Source organism: Salarias fasciatus, chromosome 17, assembly GCF_902148845.1.
Source record: "Salarias fasciatus chromosome 17, fSalaFa1.1, whole genome shotgun sequence".
Classification (NCBI taxonomy): Eukaryota; Metazoa; Chordata; class Actinopteri; order Blenniiformes; family Blenniidae; genus Salarias; species Salarias fasciatus.
In genome coordinates, this window is record NC_043761.1 from 3,267,329 (window position 1) to 3,294,320 (window position 26,992).

At 47.0% G+C, this 26,992-nt stretch overlaps 1 protein-coding gene across 1 annotated transcript in view; it reads left to right on the top strand.

The window, feature by feature from the left end:
* The first annotated feature begins 432 nt into the window (after positions 1–432).
* The window catches only part of sema3c (sema domain, immunoglobulin domain (Ig), short basic domain, secreted, (semaphorin) 3C), a 41,753-nt gene continuing 15,193 nt past the window's right edge, over positions 433–26,992 (top strand). Inside the window, exons 1-6 of the mRNA XM_030113423.1 lie at positions 433–623; positions 5,227–5,385; positions 19,379–19,539; positions 20,109–20,171; positions 23,133–23,252; positions 25,271–25,361. Coding sequence (XP_029969283.1) covers positions 5,265–5,385; positions 19,379–19,539; positions 20,109–20,171; positions 23,133–23,252; positions 25,271–25,361 — 556 coding nt within the window. The 5' untranslated portion in view covers positions 433–623; positions 5,227–5,264. The remainder of the gene's footprint in view (positions 624–5,226; positions 5,386–19,378; positions 19,540–20,108; positions 20,172–23,132; positions 23,253–25,270; positions 25,362–26,992) is intronic.

Sequence of the window (26,992 nt, forward strand, 5' to 3'; positions counted from 1 at the left end):
GATCAGGTGAAAATAGACACACTATTGTCATGTCAAGCAACCTTTATTGGACAGAACTGAATGAGAAATGAGGAACTGGGTCAGAAAGAGGGAGATTGTTGCTTTAGTAGCTTCACAAAAGTAGAAACGTGTGGAAAAGGTCCAGCTTAATTTATTTAATCTGAGCTGAGTGTGTTTGGACGGCTGATTTGTGCATCTCCACATCAGGAGCAGCGTGAATTGTGGATGTCTGGCGGTTTTTCCACCCAGTGCAGCGAGGAGTCCTGCACATCTGTGATGTTTTGAGCGGTGCATGTTAAAGTGATCTGTTTGCTGTCTAGTTAGGAGGAGGAGGAGGAGGAGGAGGAGGAGGAGGAGGAGGAGGAGGAGGAGGACTTTGCTGGAGAGTGTGTAATAGGACACCGGCTCCCTCTCTGTCTTTTCCTTCTCCTCCCTCTCTCCTCTCCTGTCTCTCTCTCTCACCCAGTCAAGCCTGTGAGCTCTTGGATGGAATAACGGCGTTTTCCCCTCGCTGGTGTCACCGGAGGCGACTGGAAATAATCTGGAGGAGCAGGACAGAGCTGATCTGATCTGATCTGGTCGGGGTCCGGTCTTTCAGCTGGGACTGGTGAAGTTTCTCAGAGGTGAGTCCCGATCTGAGGTGGAGGTGGAGGTTTTTTAACCTGCTGCCCCGTGGAGACGTGGACGCTGGATGCAGGCAGCAGTTGGTAGATGAAGTTGGATGACAGGTGCAGCGCCGAGGATCGCCGCGAACGCGTGGAGGTAAACTCAACGTGACGGATGAGAGTGGAGTCAGCCAGAGTGTGCGTTACATCAGACTGCTCGGCCGTGCTTCACTTCCCCAAATCCTCAGATCAGACGGGACTTTGCTGAAGCTCTCAGACAGACAGGGTGGCTTTAATTGACTGGACGTGCGTTTAGTGAAAGAATAAATAACTTTCCTCTTGTTAAATGCTGTGAATTTCCAGTTTCAGAGAGAAAGAAGACACAGAGGTCAATGTTCCAACTGCAGGCAGTTCTTCTAAAGTTTAAATAGCTGAAATACACACTCGTGTGTGTATGTGTGTGTGTGTGTAATAGAGCTGCTGACAGTGACTGACGGGGTGTGGTATGAAACACACACTGTCCCGTCAGAGCCGGGCCGCGGGGCAACTTGTTTACTTTAATTTTCACGCATTTTTCTTCCATTAAAGGAATCTAATTAAATTTACAGGATCTGAATCCGACTAATAGATCCTTCTTTTCCCTTGAATTCGCCCTCGGCTGGAAGCCCGACCAGAAGCAGATGGCAGTGAAACAACTGCACTCCCATGTTAGGAAAACAACAGAAAATATGATTTTTTTTTTTCCCCCCTTCTTCTTCTCTGCTTTCATTAATATTAGTTTTTCAGCAGCGCTTGCGAGATGATGAGATGGAAAATTCATTAGGCCGTCAGCCAGACGGCGAGCACAATAAACGCAATTATCATTACACCCCACTGGAAACGTACCTCTGCATCCAGGCTGGCTCGCTCCGCTCACCTCCTTTGTGGAGAGACGTTTAATTGCTTGTTGCAGAGATTCCTGGCAGTCGCGGTCCTGGAATTTCTGGGCACAGGAGCTGAGCAAAGAAATTAATTGGAGTGTTTAATTTTTTGTTTTTTTTTTGGTTTTTTCTGTTCGTGGCAGCCGGGAGAGCCCTTTAAAGTGGCGGTACGAGCGCGACGTGGTAATGAGCTCATTGGCTTCTGCCGGGTGGCGAAACCGAGTGTCAGAACCTGACCTCGAGGGGGGGAGGGAGGGTGCCACCGAAACCCCCCCAGAGACGAGTTTAGCAGCTGTGGGACCCACATTATCCACGCTGGAGCGAGCAGAGGGCTTCAGAGGTGTGCATGTTCGCACAGGGTGGATCCGGCTGACGGCTGACGATCGGAAACACGCGGCAGAGTTAAAATGTCATCGAAGTCGGAAAACCATACAGCGCTCATCCAAAACCACGGAAGTGGAAAAACTACAAAGTGTTTTGAGATTTTGTTACATTTCAGTGTCATTTTAACCCTTTGACAGACAGTTTGGCTCCGAATTGGCCCATTTGTACAGCTATATAGAACATTTTTACTTTTGTATTCATGAAATTCAGTTTTAAATTTAATGTTAAAAATGGAGCATTGTTGCACATAGATGACATTTTCAAGTAAAAACAGGAAACGCACATAGTGTTTTGGAAGCCTGCTTTGCACGACAACGGTGCTCAGATTCAATGAAGACACAACTTTTTGAAAGCATCTCCCAAGGCAGAAATTATTTTTAAATGATTTCAAACAGAATTTTTATATGTTCAAATTTCTTCAGCACTGAAGGCAATACCAATCTGCATCTTAATGCATGTGAAATTAACATTTACAGTTGATTAAAAATGTCCCCAAATCAAACAAAACCAATGTGCTGTGTCTGTCTGGTATTCTGCAATATAATGTGCTTTTTAGCCACTTCGTTCTGTATGTTTGAGACTTTACATACTGGAAGTAGACTTAAGTCCAATCTGGTGTCGATGAAGAGACTGCAGTGGCTTCAAAACTCTGACCCATTTCAGAAAGTCAACTAATTTTAACATTACAGGGCGAAATGCAGAAGTTACCTCACACGGTAACTTGCTTGTTAAACAGCGAACCGAGGTTTAACGGTGTGGCTGCCTTTATAAAGCGTAATTGTCCCATTACTGTTTAGAACCTGGAAAGCCTCAGCAGTTTGCATCACCGTTTCCCGGACATGTGTACCAACAGAAGGACTTCGGTAATCCTCAAAGGACAACTTGAGGTTGACTTTGACTGGCTGGCTGGAAGCCTGGAGCGAATTAGTCCACTGAAACACTCAGTGTGTGACCTGGTAGAATCTTGGAGCGGTGAAAAAATAAATAGGATGTGAGCGAAGTGTCGCTCGTCCTCATTCCTCCGAGATTTAATTACCAGGCTTCTGCTATTACAGCCTGTTTTCATAGCGGAGACAACAGGGCTGATTGTTGGGGGGGGGGGGTTATATGTTTTGGGCCCTCTGGTGGTTGTGGTGATTACGACGGGAACAAGAGAGAAAGTAAGCATAAAGACAGAGCTGCTTATTTTCAGGTGACGATTCAGTTCTACCGAATCTAGTACCGTATATTCTGGACTATAAATCTCCTTTTTTATGCTTTGTATGGCTGGTCTGTGATTTTTTTATATCAAAAAATATGCTTTATACTATCTTTGACCACTAGTTGTCACTGTACGACAACAGAAAGAATCTATCAGCATTACATTGAAAGCTGCTGGACCAGGATTAATGGAGCACTACATGTGGAATGGAAGAATAAGTGTGAATTATGATGTATTTTCCTGTTTATAAAGCATTTTTTCACAGATGTGATTTATAATTTGGGAAATACGGTCGTTGCTTTCCTGCACTTATGTGTTTTTCCTCCTCATGACGTGTTTCTTGATTAAAGTGTTGCGTCAAATGTCATGAAATGAAGGAGATCTAATCCTTTTTTTCAATAGAACCGCAGGGTTGTTGTGTTCAGAGTTTGCATGTTCTACCCGCATCGTGCTTAAGTTCTTCTCGAATTCTGCAAAATCCAAAAGGTTTTCGAGTGGGACATGATAAATTGCCTATTAAAATGAGTGCTCGTGTGTTATCAGTGTGTTAAACTGTGCGGAACTGCCTTTCGTCCAAACACGACATGAAAAATCCATTTAGATAAAAAAGGTCAAACATCTTCCAACACATACGGGCAAGTCCAGCTGACTGGATGGAATCGCTTCCTGCTTACTATTTAATGAATGTTTGAGAAGTGACGGCCACCTTTACACTGAGGTGAAGGGTGTGATCTCCGGCAGGACCGCTTCCGGATGCGGTCCGAGTCGGACAGGAGGTCAGATTTAGGTCTGGAGCTGAAGGAGGAGGGTGTGTGTGTGTGTGAGGGTGTGTCGGTGATGCAGCAGGAGAGCTGCTGCGATGCGGCCCGTCTGTTTTCACCACATGCTGTTTTATTCCTCTCCAGATCTCGCCGCTCGCCGCTTTCTCCCCATATGTTCCCCCTCTGCACCTGAACTCCACTACAGCTGCACCGCACACACACACACACACACACACACACACACACACACACACACACACACACACACACACACACACGACATACATGTGTCTCGACCTATTTGTATGCTACACCTGAAATTTTTATTGCAATGATGCAGCTTTCTTATCTCCTGGCGATGAATTTTTAACGGCGCATGTATAAGCCATGAGACCGGAGATCCTGCTCGACAAGCGCCGCTTGTCTTCTTTGCATGTGGAGGAGATTCCAACGTTGAGTCGCGCCGGGTGTGTTTTCTGCTGTAGCAAATTACAAAAACAGCCCAAAATTCTCCAGTTCTGCGTTGCGGGACCCCCGCCCCCCCCCCCACCCCGGCCTGCAGGCTGTACAGTACCTGCCTCCATCAATAATTGAGCCGCCCTTGTCCTGCCGAGGACGGGAGCGTTTCTCTGGCAGCTCTTTTGTGCAGATTTAACTCATCCATATTTAACAGAGGTACATTTGCAGGGATATTGTGAAAGTGATGGATTTCAGCTGACATGTTGTGTTCTCATCTGTGTCTTAATCCGCTGTATTTTGTGCAATGTTTAGTTTAGTTTTTCTTTTTTCCTTTTTTTTATGTTGGATTTGGCATTGCTCAGCCTGCCGGCCTGCAGGACTCATCTGCAGACTGAAGATCGCTCGTGTTTCGGATTATGCGAGGAAATAACAGCGCGATGAGAATCCAGCGTGTTTCTCTGATATCAGCACGCATTAGCCTGGAGGCGGCGTCGACGTCTGCGGTTGTTACATGTGAGCAGGCGGCGACACGAGTCCAGAAAACCGTGATTGATGCGTCACAGGAGGAACACATTTCCTCTCGTTCCCTGGCTTGATATTCAGGACGTTACAGAGAAATAACGCCGTCATTCCTACAGCCTCTCTCTTTTTTTTCCAAGCATTCATTCCCAGAAGAAAAAGTTTACTACATGTCAAAATTGTTGTTTAATGATTTGTGTTGCACTCTGTTGCCCCTAGTGGCCAAAGAGAGCAAAACAATTTTAGATACTGTTTCTATCAAGTGTTTGAATCGTGATTCGCAATGAATAGTAATCGGCCCCGGACATTGTTTTAAAAGGTCTTTTCAGAAACTAACTCTGCTCCTTTTCGTTCTTTCCCCACACGCCGCCCTGCAGGCTGCCGGGACCGGCGGTCCTCCCTGAGCGCTGCAGCCATGCGCCGGCCGGCGGGCCTGGCGTCGGACGTGGCGCTCTCCCTCCTGGCTCTGTCCGTCCTGTGCGGCGGCGTCTCCGGCCTCCTGCAGCCTCAGCCCAGAGTCTTCCTCCCCTTTGAAGGTAAGGAAAAGAGCAACTGTTGTAAATCAGCGGCCTGATTGTGGGATGAGGCTGTTTTACGGCCTGTGTTTAGTGCAGGAACGCTAAAAATGCTAATCAGGCTTCAGCTGCAGGCTCCGTCTTTAAAGGAAGGTAGAGAGACTTGGCAGATGGTTTCCTTTGGATTTCTAATTAGAGTTTTGAAGCGCTGTTCGTCACTCTTGAGTTTCCTCATCGACTCTTTGACTAGTTTGGACGGCGTCTTCCCTAACTTCCTGGTCCCGGGTCGTTTGAGGTCACCTCGGCTTCGCTTTGCTCCGGAGTGTTTCCGCTTCCGCCGGAATGATGTTTCAAAGAGCAGGGAGCAGAGGTGTGTGTGTGCGCGAGCGATTCCTCGACGGTCGCCGCCCGTCCGTCGTCCCGCCGCTGCGAGTCACGCAGCAGTCAGAGCTCAGCAGGAGGCGGCGGCGCCCGTCAGGCCTGCCCTCAATCTGGTCCTGGTTAAACTTTAATCGCGCTGCTCCGGGTTGCTGCAGGCCTTGCGGGTATTGTGGCTGTCTCTGGTTCTGATTCTCCTGTTTTATTTAGTCCACCAAACCTGGATTATTTAATGAATTTTTGATATGAGAGCGGACTGCCGCGGCGCGCCGGCGTGCCTTGTCTTGTGGATTGGCGGTAACCTTTTCGCCGAGGGCCGAAGGAGACGTTTGATCACCTTTCACTCCGAGGCCGAGCGGAGCAGCTGAGGCTGTCCGTCAGACCAAGCAGACCTGCTCCGTCTTCACATGACTATATCCGTCTCAATATGTTGTGGCTTCGTCCCAATTTGGTCTGAATCCTTCACTTTCAGCCGGTCTCTCTTTCCTTTGTGCCAGTTTGGTTTTGATTCAACAGTTCTGAACCGGTTTTTGACCTCTTCTGGGCAGCCTGGGTAATCTTTATCAGAGAGACCATATGTGGTAACTTGGACATACTTCTGTAGATTTCCAAGCAAACAACAGAAAATAGTGTGATTAAATAAACATCATGGTGGTTTGCAACCTTGACAACGGGTTGCTTTTTTCCAACTGTCTAGCAAATATGATTCCTGAGTTTTTTGGTACGTTCTGAAACGGAGATACCAAAGCTAAATGTTAAAAATGAAAAAACCAAAACAGTGTTTTCTGTTGTTTTCAGCAATTTCTCACCATTTCGGGAATTTTAACCATGTTAGTTGCATTTGCTCTCCCTACTCATTCATCATGCTCCCTATTTATACATTTACGTTAACATTTTATGTTTTTTCTTATCTTAGCACATAATCGCATAAAGAACTATGTACAAAACATATTTCTGAATCTATAAATGGTTAAAAAAAGTGATGTTGTTCGGTTGTTGATCAAATTTCCAATCCACGCATTTGTTGAAAAGTTGAGGTTTAAAAGGTCACGATTTGACCGCCGTCCTGGCAAAACTCCAAACTTAATAAAACGGCAGGAAGAATCTGCACCATCTTTGTCTTTGGCTCCGCAGAATTCACGTCACACTTTTCCCCCTCTTCTTCCTCCGGGATGTTTCCAAAACTCCATCTTAATCTGTCAAAGGTGCTCAAGCTGAAAATCCTCATCATGCATCTATAGCAGCCTGATTCCCTCCCAGACGGCGGGGTGGATTTTCTGCCAAGTCATTTTCGTTAAAAAAGACCAAAAATGGGGTTATTTCTAGCAACTATCATTCTGATCACTTATAGACAGTTTTTTTTCCGTCTTAAATACTTGGCTTTAAATTAACAAGAAAAAGCTGCAGAGCTCACATTTTTCGTGAACGGCCCACTAAGCGGACGCCTTTGCCAGCGCTGTGCAGCAAACTTTCATCCTAATGAGCGCTTATCTCCGCGATGAGGTAGAGCTGTGCGCACAGCGGGGTATTTGCGAGCCAAATGTTTGTTCGAGGCCCGTCGGCCCACATCAGGTGTAAATTTACATTCCAGCTTTGATAGCGTGCGTTGTGGGAGTGTCGAGTCGGCGCACTTCTAGAAATCATTTCTCAAGCCGCGGTCGGAGCAGGTATTTTGGCGCTGCCGAGCGCCAGATGGAGAGAGACTCCTCAGGACCGAGGTGGAGGCTCATTTCCTACGTAAACACTGAAAGTCCTGCCTCGAGGGAAGGATTCAGGCGGTCTGGTCTCAGTCCAGAACGCAGGAGGAGACGTATGAAGAGTCAGATATGGCGAGCCGGGGGAGGCGGTGCAGGTGTTTGGCACCTGTTGAGTGTCCTTCGTTTCCCACATGTCAAGACCTGATAATTCTTTCGTGAAAGCATGAAAATAAACCTGCAAGCGATCGGTCCGGAGATCACAGAGGATGAGAGGAATATCCCCTCGTCTTTTTTTCCCCCCGTCGTTCCTGAAACCCGAGCCTCGGGGTACGGCGGGTTCACGGCGCTGAAGCCCGGCGTCCTGCGGAGAAGCTGCTGCCTCCGACATTCCTCCGCTCCCTCGCTCTGCTTACTCCCTTAATCTGGAGGCAAATGCAGCAAGATCTCAATTAAAGCCGCATAATAAACAGTGAGAAATGCAGCTAACCCAAATAATAAACTCTCGAGTGGCGGCTTTTTCATGTGTGGCCATGGTAAACACAGGGAACCGGTTCCCTCACAGCAGGACTATTCAGGGATCCCCGACGTGATAAAAGATAATTACCCCCCCTTAAGTCGCTTTTTATATCTCCTGCTCCCTTTACACATATTCTGACCTGATTCGTGGCAGGTTGGATGGATTTGCTTTGTCAGAATGAGGCTGAAATGTGAAGTTTAAAACAGTTTTCACTACTGGAAGGTCTTAAAAGGTTTGAGGTCAAATTGTAGGTTTCATTATGTTCATGTTGTTATTTTACTGTTTTGATTGAAAGTGGAACCCACCGGCTTAGTGATGTTGAGTTACTGTTGGCACCTCCTCATGTATAAGGTGTACATCTACTCTCTCCGACCAAAGGAAAATAGTTCCCCTGTTAAAATCTCCTTTCAATCAGGTCTGGAAGTCCCACATGTCACCATGGTGTCGGGGTCATGGTTCCAGGTCAGGGGTGGACAGGGACATCCGGTGGATTCCACTTCTTTAAGATTGGACTGTCGATCTGATGGATCGGACCACGAGGACCTCCAGGCTCAGGGTCAGCCCCGATGTAGAGACACAGGATTCACATCGTTGGTTATTTGACCTTCGTTTGGACCGGCCTGGGGGGGCGTCCCTCGTTTTTCCGCTCACCTGGAGGTGAGTTCTGGGAAGCGAGTCACTTCACCTCTGGGTCACAGGAGCTGCGAGGCTTCTCAGGACTCCTGCTGGTCTTTGGCCACGGGTTCTTGGAGGTCCCAGGGATCTTGGGGGCATGGGTTCTTGGAAGTCCTGCGGATATTTGGGAGCGATTGCAGTCGCTGTGCTTCCCTCCAGCCTGCCTGGACCGTGACACTCTGTTGACAGTCCGGTTTCCATGCTGGGAGCTGAACCCCGGCTCCTGACAGGACTCATTAAAGAGAAGTGTTGAGTCCCTCCAGAAGGCGCTGGACCACCCTCACTTCCTCTCACTCTGCTGAATTCCACTGGTATATTGCTTCTGTCTTCTCTGCTGCCTGCTTGTATCACATAACAAATCCCACTCTTTGGTATACTATAGTGACAAAGGTGCTAAAAAAAATAACCAGACAGCCTTTTCCAAGTTCTCTGCTAGTTTCATTTATTTAAAAACTACATTTATACAATGTCATCTTGTAAAGGCTGAAAAAAATTGGTTCATTAAAGAAATAAATAGCTTTGCAGATTAGGTCTAACATAAAATATCTTTATGAGTCTTTTTATTTGCTCATCTTGCCAAACCTCCGTTTCCCTCTGACCCTCTGAGCAGCGACATGTCTCTGCATCCCGTAAACTCACAGCCACTCTGTAAAAGCTTCTGAGAATAACACTTTTACTATGCAGCTCATCGGTTCCGCCGTATGAGAGCCCAAATTGCTGTGATGTATGCGAACGAGGGGTGAAAAACGTCTCATTTATTCCCCTCCGGCTCGACACGTGGAGCGGCGATCTGTGTTTTTGATCAGGATCATTTAACCTCATCAGCGGCCTCGCTCTGTCCTGGCTCACCTCCATATTCAACATAATATTAACTTAGAAATACACACAGAGGACATGTCAAACCATAAAGGATGTTTATTTTGAAAATTAAGCAGGCGTGCGCGGGCTTTCGCATGCTAAATGTCGTTTTCTGCGCATACGATTGAAATCCTGGTTGAGACGCAGGAAAGCGTGATTGAGAGGATTGTTTTTAGACTTGTGCGACCCACATGGACCGGAGCCTGACTGGGAGCAGATGAACCTCATCCGGCTCATGACTCACTACGACTTCCACCTCATTCAGACATGAACGGCGCTGCTCAGTCATATGTAGGTGGAGATCAGTCTGCTGAGGATGTTTACTCAGTCATGGCTTGTAGGAGTACGTACATGTCAGTAAATCTTGCTAAGAATGTGTGTGTCTGTGTGTCAGTGTGCATTCCTTGGCTTGATTGCATTTCGATGTTAAACTTTCTGCTGATTCAATGTGGAAGCCATGCGGTTTTCCAGCTTTGGAAGCGGTGTGCATTTGTGAAACATGAACTCTGTGGCCAAACGAATACCTCGAAGAGTGGAACACAAAGACAGCATGGACTGTTTTAATACTTAAATCAATCTGAAAATTGTACTCACTTAAGCCATTTGGTGGTAGATATGCCGCAGTGGTTCATTCATCTGCCATACCTCAAACCAGAGGTTCGGTTTAGAGTCTTATTCTGCAGAAACAGGAGACCAAGCCGTCAAATCACATTACGAACACTGAGAGTTCACCTTTGTCATCATCAGATGCTGATGAAGGCTGGCGTCTCTGTATTGATGTCTCTATTTGGGAGGAGCTGGATGTCACAGTATTAAAACATAATGGGATTGGTGTAGGGTTGACTAATCAGAGGATATTCATATTCATGTAAACGGTACAGTCTGATCTCTTAAACAGGAAGAGTTTAATCAGATTGACAAAGAAATGACTGTAATTGCAGCTAATCCTGACATAGTCCGAGGTGATAAATGTTCACTGCAGTGCGTCTCACTTTTAGGGGATGTTTTACAATGAGCTCTAAAGCAACATCCCGACTCTTCAGCCACACAGGAAACAGGCTTAGCGGGGCTATAGCATGTGGGATCCTGGAGGGTCAACGAGAGATCAATAGGTTGAAGTGTCCCAGTGACACAGAGCCAGACGCCAAGCAGGACGTCTTTGTCTTCGTCGGTTTATTAGCGCCGGTCAAACGAGGCTTTTGAAGTGCGATCAGCGACGCTCTGTCAGTAGAGATAAATCCCAAGAGAGTAAAGCTTGAGCCCGTCAGAGCCGTCTGCGCCGACACTCAGACCTGCTGCAAATAGCAGCGGGTTGGAATTGCGGGTTTACTCCCGTGAGGATGAACGCTAACGTATCCGTCGCATTGCAGCAAGCCGCATCTTGTCATATTCCTAAAATGTCCCTGTAATTACCACAGCTGCACGGATATTTCCTCCAGTACGGGACGGTGGCCGTGGGGAGTTCTGGCTCTGGGCCGAGATGTTTGACAGCTCTTCTGTCAGTCTGCCTCCCCCCCCGGTGTTTAGCCATTCCTGAGTCTGACCTTGCGAGCCTTGTTGAATGTTTCATTATTCCCACCCTGCCACATGCTGAAAGGCGATCGATGTTCCGTCAATACGAGCAAACGCTGTCTTTCTTCAAGGACAGAGGAGGTCACTGAGAAGTTGTTGAGTCAGACAGTAGAGTTATCACAAAGCGGCGATTTATTCCAACAACATGGCCTAAGTGCTTGTTACTGTTGAGCTACTCTCACATCCCGGATTTTCCATCAGCTCAGCCGTACTTATTCTTGTGCAGGTAAAAAGACATTAGCTACCTCCGGATTTAGGGCTGAAGACAGACTCCTTTTCCATTACTGGAAATGTTGCACGATGGAAAGGATTTGCTTCATAAGCCTCTGGCTTAAAAAATATGTAAACAGTCTTTCTTTTTGCAAATGTTCCAACAGGTGCACATGTCTTTGTTGCTCCAGCAGTAAATCTGCACCTTCACTCAGCGCCGCAGTGTCGAACACAAACAGCCTACGCCTTGAAGAGAGTCGGCGTTCCAACTCGTTGAGCTTTTCCCTCGTCCTCAATGACTAGTAAACACATCAGGTACAAAGATCCTCTGACCCACATCTCCTGCAAGCCCCCCTCTTCGCCCCGAGACACTCAGTGAAAGTAAAATTACAGAGATTTACTATCTGCTGGAGGTAACTGGCAACCAGTGGCTCCCGATGCGGCAGGTGAGAGGTTACAGGCCGAGAGGCGCGGCGGCAGACGGTATAGGTCGGGGGGCTGTGCGCCGGGGATCGGCCACGGGTGACATGTGAGGTGGAGGCTCGGCGCTAATTGGGGCGCTGGGAACGCAAACTTGCTGGCGGCAGCGGCGGCTTGACAGACAAGTTTACCATCTCGGGTTTCACCTCTTACAGGGACTATTAGCCGTCGGCTGAACGGGTCAGCCACGCAACCAGCAGTTGACATGAGTTCTGAATAACATCACTCCACACAAACACACACACACACACACACACACGCCAAAAGACAAGGTCTTGCGTGTCACGCTTGGATACGGTGTCAAGCCAGTGAGGCCAGCGTGAGACGAGGCATACATGAGAAGTCAGGCATTCTGGGAAGCCATATGACTCCCATTAACGTCTGCATGTAGATAACTGGTGACAGACGACAATCGGGAAATTAATAAGACGCAGAAGACACAGAGTGTCCTCTGTCTGTGCTGGATTTGGCTCCCGTCCTGGACAAGCCGTTACTATATGGCGCGTTCGGCCGTGCCGTTTGCGCTTTGAGCGCGGCATTCCTGGGAATGTGGGGTATGTCTCTCGGGCAGACAATCGGACGACTCCGTCGGCTCGCGCACGGCGTCCTGGGTGGTCTGGATCGACGCCTCGACTTCCCCCCTCTCCGTGTCCGTACGGCACCGGTCGTTAGCGGGTACGAGCGGGGGTCCCGTTCTGGCTTCGGCCATTTTTTATCTCCGGTGGTGGGGGGGGGCTTGTCAGTTGCCAAGACGGACTGGTTTACCAGCCCGGCGCTGTGTGTCGGTGAGTGCAGTCATCCAGAAGTGAACTCAAAGAGCTCTTAGGACAGAGAGCAATGGCATTTGGCACCAGGTTTGAAGTCAGGCCGCCGTGTGAAAACCCACTCCATCTTGTGAGGGGAGATGAATTGCGAGAGGGCGGCGTAAGCCTCTGCTCCAATATTTATCAAGATGGGTGGGTGACTGGGGGTCTTCCCACCAGCTGCCCCTGACAACCACAGAACAGGTTGTTCCTTATGTACATGGAAAGCAAGCCTCATTAGCATTGAGCTAATATATTCATGCTGGCCTTTCACACGGAAAGCTAACTGATGAGGCCTGATGTACATGCGAGACGCTAATCTTGGCGCGTAATTGGCCTGCTGTCTGACCTGGGAGTGTCTCTAATTGGTGCGAGGGTATTTTGGCTACTTTTCAGACGTGAGTAATAATCAAGAAGCCCAGCGCTCAAGGCGGCCCGTCAGTTTGATGAAAGCGGCGGCGCCCCCGCTGCGCAAAGGCTAAACCAATCTTCTGACAAGGCGATTGTTGCTCCTTCCTGATTGATCGCCCTCTTTGGTGGGAAGAAGAGTGTCCGCTGATGAATTTCTGAGGAGGTAACTCTGTTCAGCTGTTGTTTTCAATTTCTTACTTTCCCACTTCTTGCCATCTCCTGCTGAAGCAAGGCGTCCATAACCCTCCGACTCAGAACGACAGCTCCTTCTCTAATAAAGATCCCGCATACTTTCCAGTCGCTGTCAATTTCTAAACTTTCCCAACGCGGCATAACAACAAACCGCTCCTTGTAAGGACGGCCCGGATCAGAACCATGGAGGCGTTGTTTACTGCGGCCCTCTTCCATGTAAAACTCGATTATTTGAGCTCTGCTGGCAGTGCGGAGGAGCCGGTTCAGCCGGAGAGCCACGACCCGGGTCCTCCGGCGGCTGCTGCTCGTCCCGTCTGGGCTGCTTTATCAGAAGTGAAAGAAAAGCAGAGACGTGAGGACGGCAGACTCCGCCGTTTGCCAAACACGAGCACAATGACAGGTTTTTTTTCCTGCTGCTTTCGCCCCTCCTCCACTTCTACTCTGCTTTTGCATAAAAAAGGTTGCCTTTTTGTTTTTTTGTTTTTTTGTTTTTTTCACCCTCCTGGATGCTTTTTTTGTTATTACACCGGAGCCAATGAGCAATCGATTCTCTGACTCTGTGACTCCGGGTTTGGGAGAAAAGTGGAATTAATCACAGCCTGTCGCTGGAGTGTCTCTTCTGTCGAGGTGAACAAAACAAAAACACCACAAAACCGGACGTCAGTCAGACTTACAAGTGGAATGATTTGCATGCATCATAAACGCTCTTTCAGCAAAATGTCACGACACTGAACTCGATTAGGCCTCGCATTTCCTAAACAAAAGCATTACTGATGGGAAGAGTGGAGTCTTTTTTTTATTTTATTTTTATTTTTTTTTACCAATATGCTGCTTCTTTTTCTGCACTAAAGACAGACAGAAAAAGAAAGGTACTGTTTAATATTGAATGACCACTGTAGTTTCTTGGTCCAACAAAAGGCTTTTGTGTTTCTTCCGCTTCGCCACTTCTCACCAAAAAAGAGAGGAGGGGGAAAGAATCACATCAAAGACAGAATGTGGACCCTTTGGGCAGCACCTTGTCTTTCCAGCTCACACTGAAGTCGGTTCAAGTGGGTTCTCCTGGCGTCAGATCTTGTTGTCAATACAGTAGCTTCGTTTACAGGGAGTGCATCAATGATCGCGCTAGAAAAACGGCAAAAGATGTGATTCTAATGGCAGCTTGGTGACAGAGACTTCAGAGCAGTCTGGGTCACAGCGGCTTTTCCTCTGCGGGACACAGCAGGTCAAAGCTCAGCCTGAAAGTCAGCGCACAGGGGGGAGAAAGCCCTGCTGCACACATCCACGATAGAAACCCAGCAGCTGCCGGTGCTCAAACCACTTCCTCTGGTTTTCATGTTTCAGAAATCAGCCTAATGACAACACCTCACATCGGTGTCTTTATCGTCAAAAAAAAACAAATAATAAAAAGAAATGAAACAAGATGCTTGACGGTGGCTCGGTAATGACGTGCGCACGCCGTTCTCCCTCGAGGGCGGTGCGAGCTCAACAGCGAGGAATGCTTATAAACCCACGACTAACAAAGCACATGTGGTCCTGCTGGAGTTTTTCACTGCAGCCGTATAAACAGAACGGGGTGCGCCTCAACTCTTTGTTTTGGGTTCCTGGTGAAATATGGCTCTCGATGATTTTTTTTTTCTTTTTTTTTAAAAGGACACTGCTCCGGTGTGGTCCTGTGTGAACGTTAGGATGAACTTTCAGTAACTGAAACGGTTAAAAAACGGCTCCGTCATGATTCATTGTGTCACATTTATTGCAGAAAGCAATTCAGTTCAATCTTTATTGACAACACAGTCACAGTCAATCGCCCTTGTTATAAAAGGAAAGAAAGTTTTTGCCATTTCACTGCAAAAATTCAAAATCAACAAGTAATAGCAAGATAGATGGGCTCATTTAAAGACCGAGACAATTTTCACTTGTTCAGTTGGCAGATAGTTTTTTTCTTGCTTATTTCAAGGTAAAAGATAAAATCTTATTTGATTTAAGTCGACATTTTGACTAAAATCAACCAAACTTGGGAAGATGTTGAGTTTTTTTACCAGTTTCTCGTGTAAATGTTGCCGTCTAAACGCAAAACTGTTCTGAAACGACAAGGTGACAACGTCAACAGAATTTTTCTCCTCATGCAATATAATTTATCAACCTAGGAAGTCCTCGTGCAATAGAACTTATGGTAACACTTTATTTGAAGCCCCCTGTATAACACGTTATAAGTACATTTATTAAGCATTATAATGCCATTATAACACGTGTAGCTATAGTTATAAACATTCATAGATGATCACAATGCCAGGACCGAACCCTGACCCTAACCCTAATCCTATGCTGTATAGTGCTGTATAGTGGGTTATAAAGCATTGTGATCATGTATGAGTGTTTATAACTTCTTATAATGTGTTATACCAGGTGCTTAAAGTAAATTGTTACCTAATTTGTTAATCTGTGCGACAGCAACTGTAGATCAACATGTCACACTCAGCTTCTCAATCTCAATCAAAACACTGCTGTTCTTAGTATTTCCCGGAAGCCTTTTTTTGTATATATTTTAGGATATTGTATATTTGACAGCTTTTTATATATTATGAATTTACTTTCTATTTTTACAGTTATAGTCTATACATATATATATATATATATATATATATATATATATATATATATATATATATATTGTTTTTAGGGTAATTATCTTCTCATATTTAATATTTTATTCTTTCTTTCTGATTGCACAAATCTGACCGGTAAATCGCACAAGAATTCCAATGTACTTGTTGAAAACTGTTTTTTAACCTGTACAAATGGCAATAAACTCCAATCTAATCTCTAATCTAATAGAGACAATTAAGCTTTATTGATTCAAACTGTCTTTCTTTAATGTTTTGAACTGTTATTTCGTGATCCAGGCGATGAGCAAAGCTCTCCATCTTCCTCACTGATGAGAAATAAATGAAGATCAGCAGCAGAAATTGTGATTTTTTTTCCCGAGCTGAAACAGGTGAAATATGAAAGTTGAGTTCCTGCCGTGTTGTTCAGAAGGAGGCGTTGTTACATTTTAATGATAATAATCCCAACTATACCGGATGAATTTGACCTGAACCTGCTTGACGGCGGCGGTCAGTGAAGACTAATCCAGAGGTTACTTCCTGGCAGCCGCTCTCCAAACCCTTCTTCCTAACCCAGGAGCTGTGACGGTGGTTTCCAGAGCAGGTGCGAGAGCGCGACTCACGTTTATACGAGAGAGAAATCAGACGCCCGGGGCGACACCGGATCCCCCGGCACGCCGACCCCAGATCTCTGTTGGGTCCGGATCCGTGTGACGCGTCTCAGCGCCGGGCTGAACGCCGCCGCCGCCGCCCTCACCGGGGAACGTGAAAGTCTGCCGTCTGACCCCCGCTGGGAAAACAACACAGAGTTCAGCATAATATTAAACAGTTATTTCACCCTCACCACGCCTCTGCGAACACTCTGTTCCCCTCGGTGGAATGTTCTGGACGAGAACAGCAGCTCTCGCTCTGCTTTATGGCACAAAATTAGTATTTTAGAAACGTCACACATTTCTGCAGGAGCCTGGAGTTTGCATGTTCGCTGCTACTCCAGATTCCACCTTCATGCAAACACAATGCTGTCTGACCGGATGAAGGCTGAGATCTCCCAAACAGCAGTGTCCAGGTTTGGAAACCAAGCCGACGGCGCCGCCGTTGGCATTGGAAGAGCCCGTCGACGGATTTCTGTTGTTCAGTAAATGCTTTACTTTGCACTTCATCGAAAGTGGAACTGCGGTTTGACGAGCCGCTGAAAGTATTTGGGCTAAAACCAGCCGTGGCCACATAAACACCGTGCTCTGCCAGTTGGTGCGTTTCGATGTGCTGAAAAACATTTTTTCCCTGAAACACACACACAACCCGGCCTTCAATGTGTAAACACTGTTTTGCAACATTAAAAAAGTTATTGTGGCTCATTGAAAGCTCTACTTAAGACCTAGAAAAACACGTCTTTAAAGAACTTATGCAACCATTTGTAAGTATGTACAGATCCATCAGTGTAAAAGCGCTAGATAAATAGAATTAACCTGGGCTTTAACCTCCTGTGTTTCACAAGGTTCCCTCTTTAGTTTTCACCTCTTCTCTGTTTCGCCGGAGTGTCAGGTTAACGTTACATAACTTGTTTTGTAGCTTCTGAGATCATTTCTCTCTCTCCCACTCAGCCCGTCCTGCCCGTCCACTGTAAACAGCTGTGTGTTTAATGTGTGTGTGTGTGTGTGTGTGTGTGTGTGTGTGTGTGTGTGTGTTTAATGGCCGCTGCCACCTTCATGTTCCCCAGGAATCCAGATTGAGGAGCGTTTGAATTAAAAGTGCAAACAGAGAGTCACTGAGAGTCTCCTCCCGGCCGCCGTCCTGCGGCGATGCACGAAACCGATTGTTTTTCTGGCAGAGTTTAAAACCCGGCGTGTTTTTAATTAGTTGTAGGCGAGCGCTTGGCCCCTGGTGGCGTGCGCTCTGCCAGAACAATGCGTGTAATATCTCTTAGCCTCTGCGGCGCGGGGATAATGTTGCCACCACGCAGAGCTCTATCTGAGACGCCCGTCCGATACCATCTCTGTTTCTTTTTTTTCCCTTTATGAAACACAGCTCTGCTTTTAATTCGCCTCTCTGCATCCTCACGTGAAACGCGGATCATGTTTTTCATGCGACGCTCCCATTTCCACCGAGCCCCCGCTTTCACTTCAAGACCTTCACCGCACACGGCAATTTACCTAAACACAGAGCGGGAGCGCGGGGAGTCGTGGGAAAGCCGCCTGTGGCTGAAGTGGTTAACTTGTCTTTATTTAAAGTTAAACACTTCAGGCGAACGTAGCGAGCGAGAGCGAGGGGCTGCCTCCGAAAGGCCGCTCTCCCCTCCGGATAAAAGGCCCCGGCCTCAAAAGCATATGTCAGACAATAATGAAAATGTGACTTTGGCCTGAGGCGCTGAAGCAAGGCACCGGCAACCTGTTTGTTGATTAGAGAGGAGAACACAAAGGGAGCTCAGAGAGGGTCAATAGAGAGGAGGAAATGGAGGGCGTAGATCTACATCGGGCCCCTTCCACACGCCCCCTGCTCTCACCGCAGATTGGGAAAGTGATAAATATGCATGAGCTTGGCGGAGACAGTGAAGGCCTTTGATGGTATGGTGGAGGATTCTCCAGCTCCGGAGCAAACAGGCCCAAAATAACCGTCTGCAAGTGTTCGCGCACGCAAAAGTAAACAGTGTGCACTTTTAATGAACGGGGAGCGAAGTCCTTCATATGGGACACAGAGTTAATAAACCACGTCTCCAGCTTAATCAGCTTCCTCTGAACTGAAAGCATGCCTTAAAAACCTGCAGTACGTGTTGCAGTACCGCTGGCAGCTGTCGGGGGGCAGTGTTGAGATTAGAGGCTGCGTGACGCTTCCTTCATCTTTTTCTCAATAGATCAATTCTACTCGGTTTTGTTGTTGTTGTTGTTGTTGTTGTTGGTATTTGGCCATCTGTTGGATTGAACACCAGATGCTCTTCCAGTTCGACAGCAGAGACGTCTCCGTCGTCTGAAGCAGACCAACGGTTCTGTGTGTGTGTGTGTGTGTGTGTGTGTGTGTGTGTGTGTGTGTGAAGCATAACTGGATCTGAAGAAGTAGACCTTCCTGAAATATGAAGAAAGTATAAAAATCTGAGCTTTAAACCCACACCTTCATTCCTTTACTCCCAGTCTTTTGGTTTCCAGCCTGATTCATCATTGCAATAGCAACAGGCGCGATTCCTGAACACGTTCAGCCAATCGGACGGCGGCGCTCCGCCTGACACGAGACAGACGTCACGAGTCGGTCGTTGCGAAATAAAGCATGTTGCTGAACTGCTGAGATCCTGGATAAAACGTGCTAAGTTGCAGGTTGGGTTTGGTTGTGTTTTCATCGCTGCGAGTGGCTTCGAGTGCAAACAGGAGATCGGAGTGGTGGTTTTCCGTGCATCAGACCCGTTTACACTGCGGCTCCTGTGTTTGTTTGCTTGATTTTGCCCCGACTGATCCTCCACAAGCATAAAGAGACGATGCTGTGGAGTTGGGACTTGTTGGTGTTTCGAGCGCAGACATGATTCTGGCTTCATACATCTGTTTCTGTCTTCAGATTTGCAGAAATGGAGAAAACACACTCTGCCCTCGGTGTGGAAGCCGGCTTATTTGTTTGCGTTTTTTCTTTCTTTCTCCTCAGATCTGCAGGCCTCGCAGGCATTCGAGCACTACAGCCTCTCAGAGAAGGCGATGGACTACAGGATCCTGCAGATGGACGAGGATCAGGACAGGATGTATGTGGGCTGCAAGGACCACGTCCTCTCCATGGACATCAACAACATCACGCACGGCACGCTGAAGGTCGGCAGACGCAAACAAGCGCTTAATTCCTCCAACGCTCCGAGTGAAAAACACGACCTGCAGCCAGCGCAGCCCGCTCCAATGATATGCAAATTGCTGTACATTTACCACAATCAGCGCGGTTTTAGCGTGTTTCAGGAGAGCCGTAAAAATGCCGGAGCTCACTTACAACTAATTCTGCATGCAGTGAAGGAATTATCTCCTCTGTAATTGACAGGCATGAAGTGCATAAACAGATGGGAAAAGCATTTAGACTCCCCAAGGGAGCGAGCGCTGCAATGCATCCATTTTTTTTCTCTCTCTCTCTCTCTCTCTCAGAGTAAATTGCTTGATATATCCATCCAGCCAAACCTTTGAGCACCTCTCTGGGTGGCGGCTCGCTGTAATCATCGACGCCGCAACTTCCCCGGGAAGAGGAACTTTTTGAAGCGTTCATTTTCCGCCTGTGATGCGTGTCGGTCTGAACAGGATGGAATCAAAAACCCTCGCGAGCGTGTTGGTGTTGATGCCGCTCTCAGTCTGTTTCTGCAGGGATCAGTGGCTGATTGAAATGCTGTCTCCACCACCAGGTGTTCTGGCCGGCGTCCACAAGCAAAATAGACGAATGCCAAATGGCTGGCAAGGACCCAACGGTAAGAAGAGCGCCGCTTCATGGCAATTTAAAGATGAAAAGTGAGAACAAACCGGGGCTCAGTCGACGCAGAAAACCTTCACCGTGGTTTGGACGTCGGTTTACTGGACAGCTGTGGGCGGAGCTGCTGGAAATGGAGCTTTTTGGCAAAGCGTCAACTGGGGGAAAACGCAACTATTTTGAAATGCTGCCACAGAGATAGTGAGTTGGTCTCGAGGAGAAAAACAGTGATGGCCTCCAGAGTGTCAGGACTCGAAATAGAAAGCCAACTTGGTCTCCTGTCCAGCGCCAACTGGTGGCCGAATATGTTTAAACAGACATCGTTTTGTTTTGAAATGTAGCATTGAGACTTTCCTGGAACAAAAAAGCAAAAAAGGTCCACTGCTGTCATGTAAACGGGGCCAAACTTCCTGTTTCCTCCAATGTTAAAAGTGAAAAAAGTAAAAAAAAAAAGTCACTGTAATAAAAATTAAAATTCCCGTTTTTCACCTGTCAATGAAGAAACAAACATTTTGGACAATCTATCGTTTCCATCAGCAATGTCCTTACTTTCAAATGGAGCTGTTCTGAGACGGCGCAACCTCGGTGGGTGGGGTTAAACGTCACACTTCCTGGTTTCACAGCCAATCACATGTGAGCTCCTGAGGTTACCACACAGGAAGCACATTTTGTATTTTCTGACCAGACTGTTGACCGTTGCACCGGTTGAACCGTCTAAAATCACGTAAAGTCTCCCAAACTGGCAACCTTTCCCGCCCCATGCGGTCAGGATTACCGTCACACGCTAGGCAGCGCTAACTACGGCTTTACTTGGTAATGTTTAGTAGAACAGCGGCGCACATCTGTAGCAGCTGGCACTCCGTAAATCACACAGCAGCGGTTTGTTGTTGCTGTTTTTCTCCACGATGGTCCAAATCCAGGCTGGAGGTTTAGTCAGCTGTTCCTGGATCTGGGTCTTCAGTGGAACGGCAGCGCATGGCCTCCTGGGATTCCCATCGCATCTGCGATCCTGCGTCAGCTCCAGGCTTATTTTTGCGGCGAGCAGCAGATGTCCGCGGGCCGACCGGCCAGCCCGGAGTCGTCCTGGCAGAACGGGCAGCAGGCGTGGGAGGATCAGGAGGCCGAGATGAATTCAAGAAAAATAAATGAGCTGGAGTCAAATCCTCGCGAATGGAGGACGACTTGTTAGCTGCAACCTGCTTTAATGAAGACGAAGAGCGAGACTCAGAGGACTGATTCCTCCTTCGCCTCGGCTTTCCTCTAATTGGGTTCTCCTGGAACAATTAGGCTCCACACACGGTTTCCTATAGATCCTGCAATGCAGATTGCATAGGGACAAGAAAACGATGCTCTTCTCAGAAGATTTTTGCATAAACTGAAGCATCCCTTCCAAACGAGGACTGCTCATTTGTCCCGCATATCTCCGCCATCGCTTCATCCTGTGACAGCAGCTGCGTAATGGAGCCAGGGCTGCAGCAGAAATAGAGGGGAAGCTGTTTCCAGTCACTGAGTGATTTGTGCTCTGAGTCACAGCGCCGGCTGCAGACAGGATCCCACAAATATTTGGGTGAGCCGTGTCGGCGTGGAGCCGCTCAACGGCGCTTTTCCCCTCTGTCATCTCATTCTTTTACATGCAGCCCTGCCACTTTCCCCCCTTCCTGTTTCTGTAGCGCTGCTCTTTTTCGCTTGCTCCAGCATTTCTTCATTTGTTCTCACCGCAGTTTATTCGATTTTCCCGTATCCGCACTCTCCTCCGATAGAATCAGTGGTCAGGAAGACACTTTGTTTTCTCCTCACGATGGCATCGGGGGGGGAATTGAAGACAAACCGGAAAGTTTTCGTCTGTTTACTGCCTCCCCAACACGTCCCTGTGGCCATCAGCAGTGGCTGCTGTTTATATGACATGAATCAGAAGGAGGACATCCTTCCATCCATCCATCCATCCTCTGTACCACTTTATCCAATTTAGTGCCTGAAATCAGAAACATCTGAGAACATTTCTTGTTTTTAATGTATTTGTATGAAAGAGGCTCAGAGACGGTTTCTCAATTTGCCAAACATTTTCTGTGTTCTACCTTTTCTCGGGACTTTCAGTCTTTTCCTGAATCTTCTCTTGTTCTGCTCTTTTTTCATCAACATGTCAAACTTTTTGATAAACAGTTTTCGGCACTCTGTTCAATAACTTGATTGATTGATTTATTGACAATGACGCAGGGTCTAAAATAGGCAAAACCTTTCTTGGATTTTAAGTGAAAACTTATTATTTTTGAGTTTTCATTTCAGAAAAGATTCGCGTTTACATGGTGACGTTTTAAAAAATGATGTCTGTCATTAATCTGATGTAGTTTGCATGCCCGGCCACTAGTGGCTGCTGTAACTCCCAGGAGAATCTGGACTGGGAGTCATGACTCTCTGGAGGCCGCCTTGCTTTTTGCAGGATCTTAGTGAATCAGGCGGACGGGGTTCAAACTGGGGATACGTGTACCGTGCAGTGAGCGATCTAACCACTGCAGTACAGCATGTGAGGTTAGAATAAAACAGGATAAGGAGTCGCACATGTAACAGCGATACGGGATGTGATGAAATCAGCGGCTGATAAAACTCCAGACGGCCGCGGAGCAGAGGGACGGAGATAAAGAAGGGGAAGATAAATAACAGAAATGGGCGTAGCGGCGGTCGGAGCACGTTCCACCGACGACTCTCCGAGGAGAAGCCTGCAGCTGCCATTCCAAGTTCCTCCCCTCCCGCTCGGGAGTCGATCCTGCCTCCATAGATCACATCTTTCCACCGTTCGATTGTATAACCGCCATAACAAGTGAGATAAGTTTGAATTACCGCCTCAGGCCGACCGAGAAACTTCAAGGGCCATTTGGCTCCAAACCAGGAAGTAGACCTTTCCCCTGTGTGATTGATTTTCATTTTTCACTCACGCCCAGTGTTTCCCTCCGTCTCTGTCTTGCAGCACGGCTGTGGGAACTTCATCCGGGTGGTGCAGCCGTACAACCGCACTCATCTGTTCATGTGCGGCAGCGGAGCGTACAGCCCCGTCTGTGTGTTCGTCAACCGAGGCCGCAGACCAGAGGTGGGCCGCCGCGCTCTCTCCTTTCAACCCCGCCAGGGATGAGAACCTGTTTGAACGTCTGCTGTGACGGCGGTGAAGTGGATTCACTGGAACACGTTTAACAAAGTTCAAAGTAACTTTATCTCAGGGACAAAATACTCTGATTACTGAATTACTCAGTGGAATTCTTTGCTTTGAAGGCCTGTTTTACAAAATCATGCAAACGTCACTGCAGGATTTCTGCAACCTTCTCCAAGCAACTGATGTGTCGACTGACACCAATACTGCCGATACCAACACTCCTGATATCAGTACGTCCAATATGAAAACACCTGATACCAATACTCCTGATACCTATACACCAAGACCTCTGATACCAATACTTCTGATACCAAAACACCAGTACTCCTGATACCAGTTCACCTGATATCAGTACGTCCAATATGAAAACACCTGATACCAAGACCTCTGATACCAGTACTCCTATTACCAATGCTCCTGATAACAATACTTGTAATACCAATACTTTCGATACCAATACTCTTGATACCAATACTCCTAATAGTTACTTTTTGATACCAATTCTCTTGATACCAATACTTCTGATGCAGTACTCCTGATACCAATACTACTGACACCAATACTCCTGATACCAATTCTTGTGATAACAATACTTGTAATACCAATACGCTTTATGCCAATACTTTTGATACCAATACTCCTGATACAGATACTCTTTGATACCAATACTTCTGATGCAATACTCCTGATACCAATACTACTGACACCAATACTCATAATGCCAGTACTCCTGATACAGATACTCTTGATACCAATACTCCTGATACCAGTAGTGTTGACACCAATACTTCTGATGCAATACTCCTGAGACCAAAACACCAAACTTCCAATTCCAAACAATCAACCCTTCTGACCCCAAAATGCCAAAACAGAACCTCTTTCCACTCAGTATCGACACTGTATCAGTATCGTATTTGTGTCACCGTTTGATATCGTATCGGCGTCGCTGATCCTGGACATGGTTTATCATGGAATCAGATCAGTCAGTAGATCAGTGGTCTCACACATCATGACCAGTCATGTTATGACAGATAATCCCTCGCAGTGTGGATTACTACGTAATGCTGATGTAATGTAGTGTCTCATGGACCATCTCAGGCCTGCGGGCCATATGTTTGACAGCCCTGCACTGCCGAGGGGAATTGATATTTCAACACTCTGACCATCTGGCAGTGAGGAGCAATTTTCCAGTATTTGCACTGTGGATGATTTGTAAATGTAGCCATAATAAATAGACAATAATGCTGATTTAAATGAAGTTTTAAAAGCCTGTTTTGGCTTAGCTTGTGTTTTTTTCTACACACCTTGAGCAGCCTGCTGGAGTCGACCTGAGTGGAGTGAAATGAGTGTGAACACTGCCACCCAGAGCAAGAGAACAACATCTATTCTTTCAGAAAATGTGTGAAGTTTGATGAAAACATGAGCAGCTTCAGGCCCCGATGGAAGATTTTCACTGCGGTAGAGGAGGAGCGAGTTATAGATCTGCTTTATTTATTTATTCTTTTGTTCATTCCAGTGGTTTAAATGATATGGATCACAGAAATGTCTGATTGGGGAGGTTTAGCAGTCAGACACGCCGGTCGGGATCGAAGTTGTATTTGTGTCTTAGTGGTTCGTGCCGTTTTATCCCCAGGCCTGGGCTGCATGTTCTCCCTGTGCGTGGATGAAAGGTGATGGCTTTGAACAGGATGTGAGGGCAGCTGTGAGTGAAGAGTGTTTTTCCAGCCCAGGAGGAGAGATTTCCCCTCCTCCTCCCTCCTGGTCTCGTTAAGAGAATCCTTCCCCTTTACTGGATTTCAGACCGAAAGCTTTTTGAACATGATCACAGCGACACTGTGCAACATTTGTTTTGCTCATAGAGCCGTTTTATTGCAGCAGAGGCCACGAGCCTGACCGGCGTTCCACATAAACCCGTCTCCCGGATGTCTGATTTCCTCTTCTTTCTCCTCCTCTGACAGGAACAAGTTTTTCACATCGACTCAAAGACGGAGTCTGGAAAAGGGAGGTGCTCCTTCAACCCCCAGGTCAACACCGTCTCCGTCATGCTCAGTAGGTGCCGCTCTGCTCCTTCCTCTCTGCGTGTTTCAGAACCCTCAGACGTGACCTTTAAATAAATGTTTGGGTGGATTTCTTTGGGTTTGGATCAATGAAAACACGTTTTGCGCCGTCGCTTCGTTCCTGCTGGTCTTCCAGGCCTCTAACCAGGCGGGCTGCCTCCTTCCAGATCGTTATTTCTGCAGCGTTCAGGCCGTGTGGGATAATCGGTGGCGGAGCGGCTGATGCATGACTCCACAGTTAGTCACGCTGTTTAAAAATACTTTGCATTGCTTGTTGGGTGTTCTTTTTTTTTTTTTAGGGACCTCTATACACGCCGAGTCAGACGTGTGTGGTTCTCTCTGTGGTTTCACTGCTTCCCATGTTTCCCCATTAGCGTGCAGAACGATCGCCTGGCTCGCTTCCACGCCGCAAAACAGATACGTGAAATAAAAACAGCCAGTTCTGACCAAACCTCAGCTATTTCCGATGCAGGGATTTGATAACTGCGTCTGTCTGACGGCTCTTCAAGTGAAAACGGAAAGGTTTGTGGCGTTTTAGGCGTTTCTTTATTCATTCTGTTCTCAAAATCAATTTATTTCCATGAAGAAAAAACATTTTTTTCACCGCTGTTAGCAGCAGAGTGAGGATTAGTTGATTTAGATACAGAATCTGCTTTATTTGTTCTGCAGACTGCGGCTGTTTAAAATTAGGATAATCATCATTATGGAGCAAATAATGGGGAATAATTTGCAGTTTGTGTTTCTATTTCCATGGTAATCATCTCAAACTCAACATTAACACTGCTGGGTTCCCAGATTATTTATTAGATTTTCAACAAAAAAAAAGGAAATAATCTGGAAATTCTAATGAAAGGAAAACTCCAACATTTCATATTTACTTGCAATAGATTTTCTTTCTTCTTCTTTTGGCTGATGGAATAATTCCCCTTATTGTGACACCATCTGGCATAAAGTACAGGCCTCGTAATGGATGTTCTGAGTATGATGGCTTCCAGGCTGGCAAATCCATTTTGTCATTTAACATTTATTAGATTGGAATATTTTACATAATCAACTCAATTTAATTACATCTGACTGCCTGTTAGGTGAATTATTTGAAAGCTCAGACCCTGTAGATTTAAATGTTTACTACAATAAATCCATGTTTCTAATGCATAAATTCAGAGCGACGTACTTGACTGGACCGCCTGGAGAAGGAGTGTTAAACGGTTCGAGCTATTTAAAAGGAGGGGCGTCTGTCATGTATCTCAGCGTGAATTTATCACGCGGGGCTATTACTTACCCTGTCAGCGGAGGATCGCGAAAGTTGGCGACGAGCCTCAAAGTGATCCTGACTTTCAAATGTCAATCAGCTTTTCCATTTAGGGGGTCGGATGTCGGCGGCGCCGCATGCAGAATATGTCTAATGTGAAAAATGAGCCGTATTCAGAGCGGGAGCGACGTCAGTGACGGTTTTTCACACGGAGAGATGCCCGTCGTCCCCTCGCCTCGCCTCGGCCCGCCCGCCTTTGATCGGCGATGAGTCGGACGGGTGTCGGGTTGCCGCGACTCGGCTAAAGGTGACGCACGCCGCGCCCGCGGCTCCGCTTTCCTGACACCTGAGCATCGCCGCGTCAGCAGCCG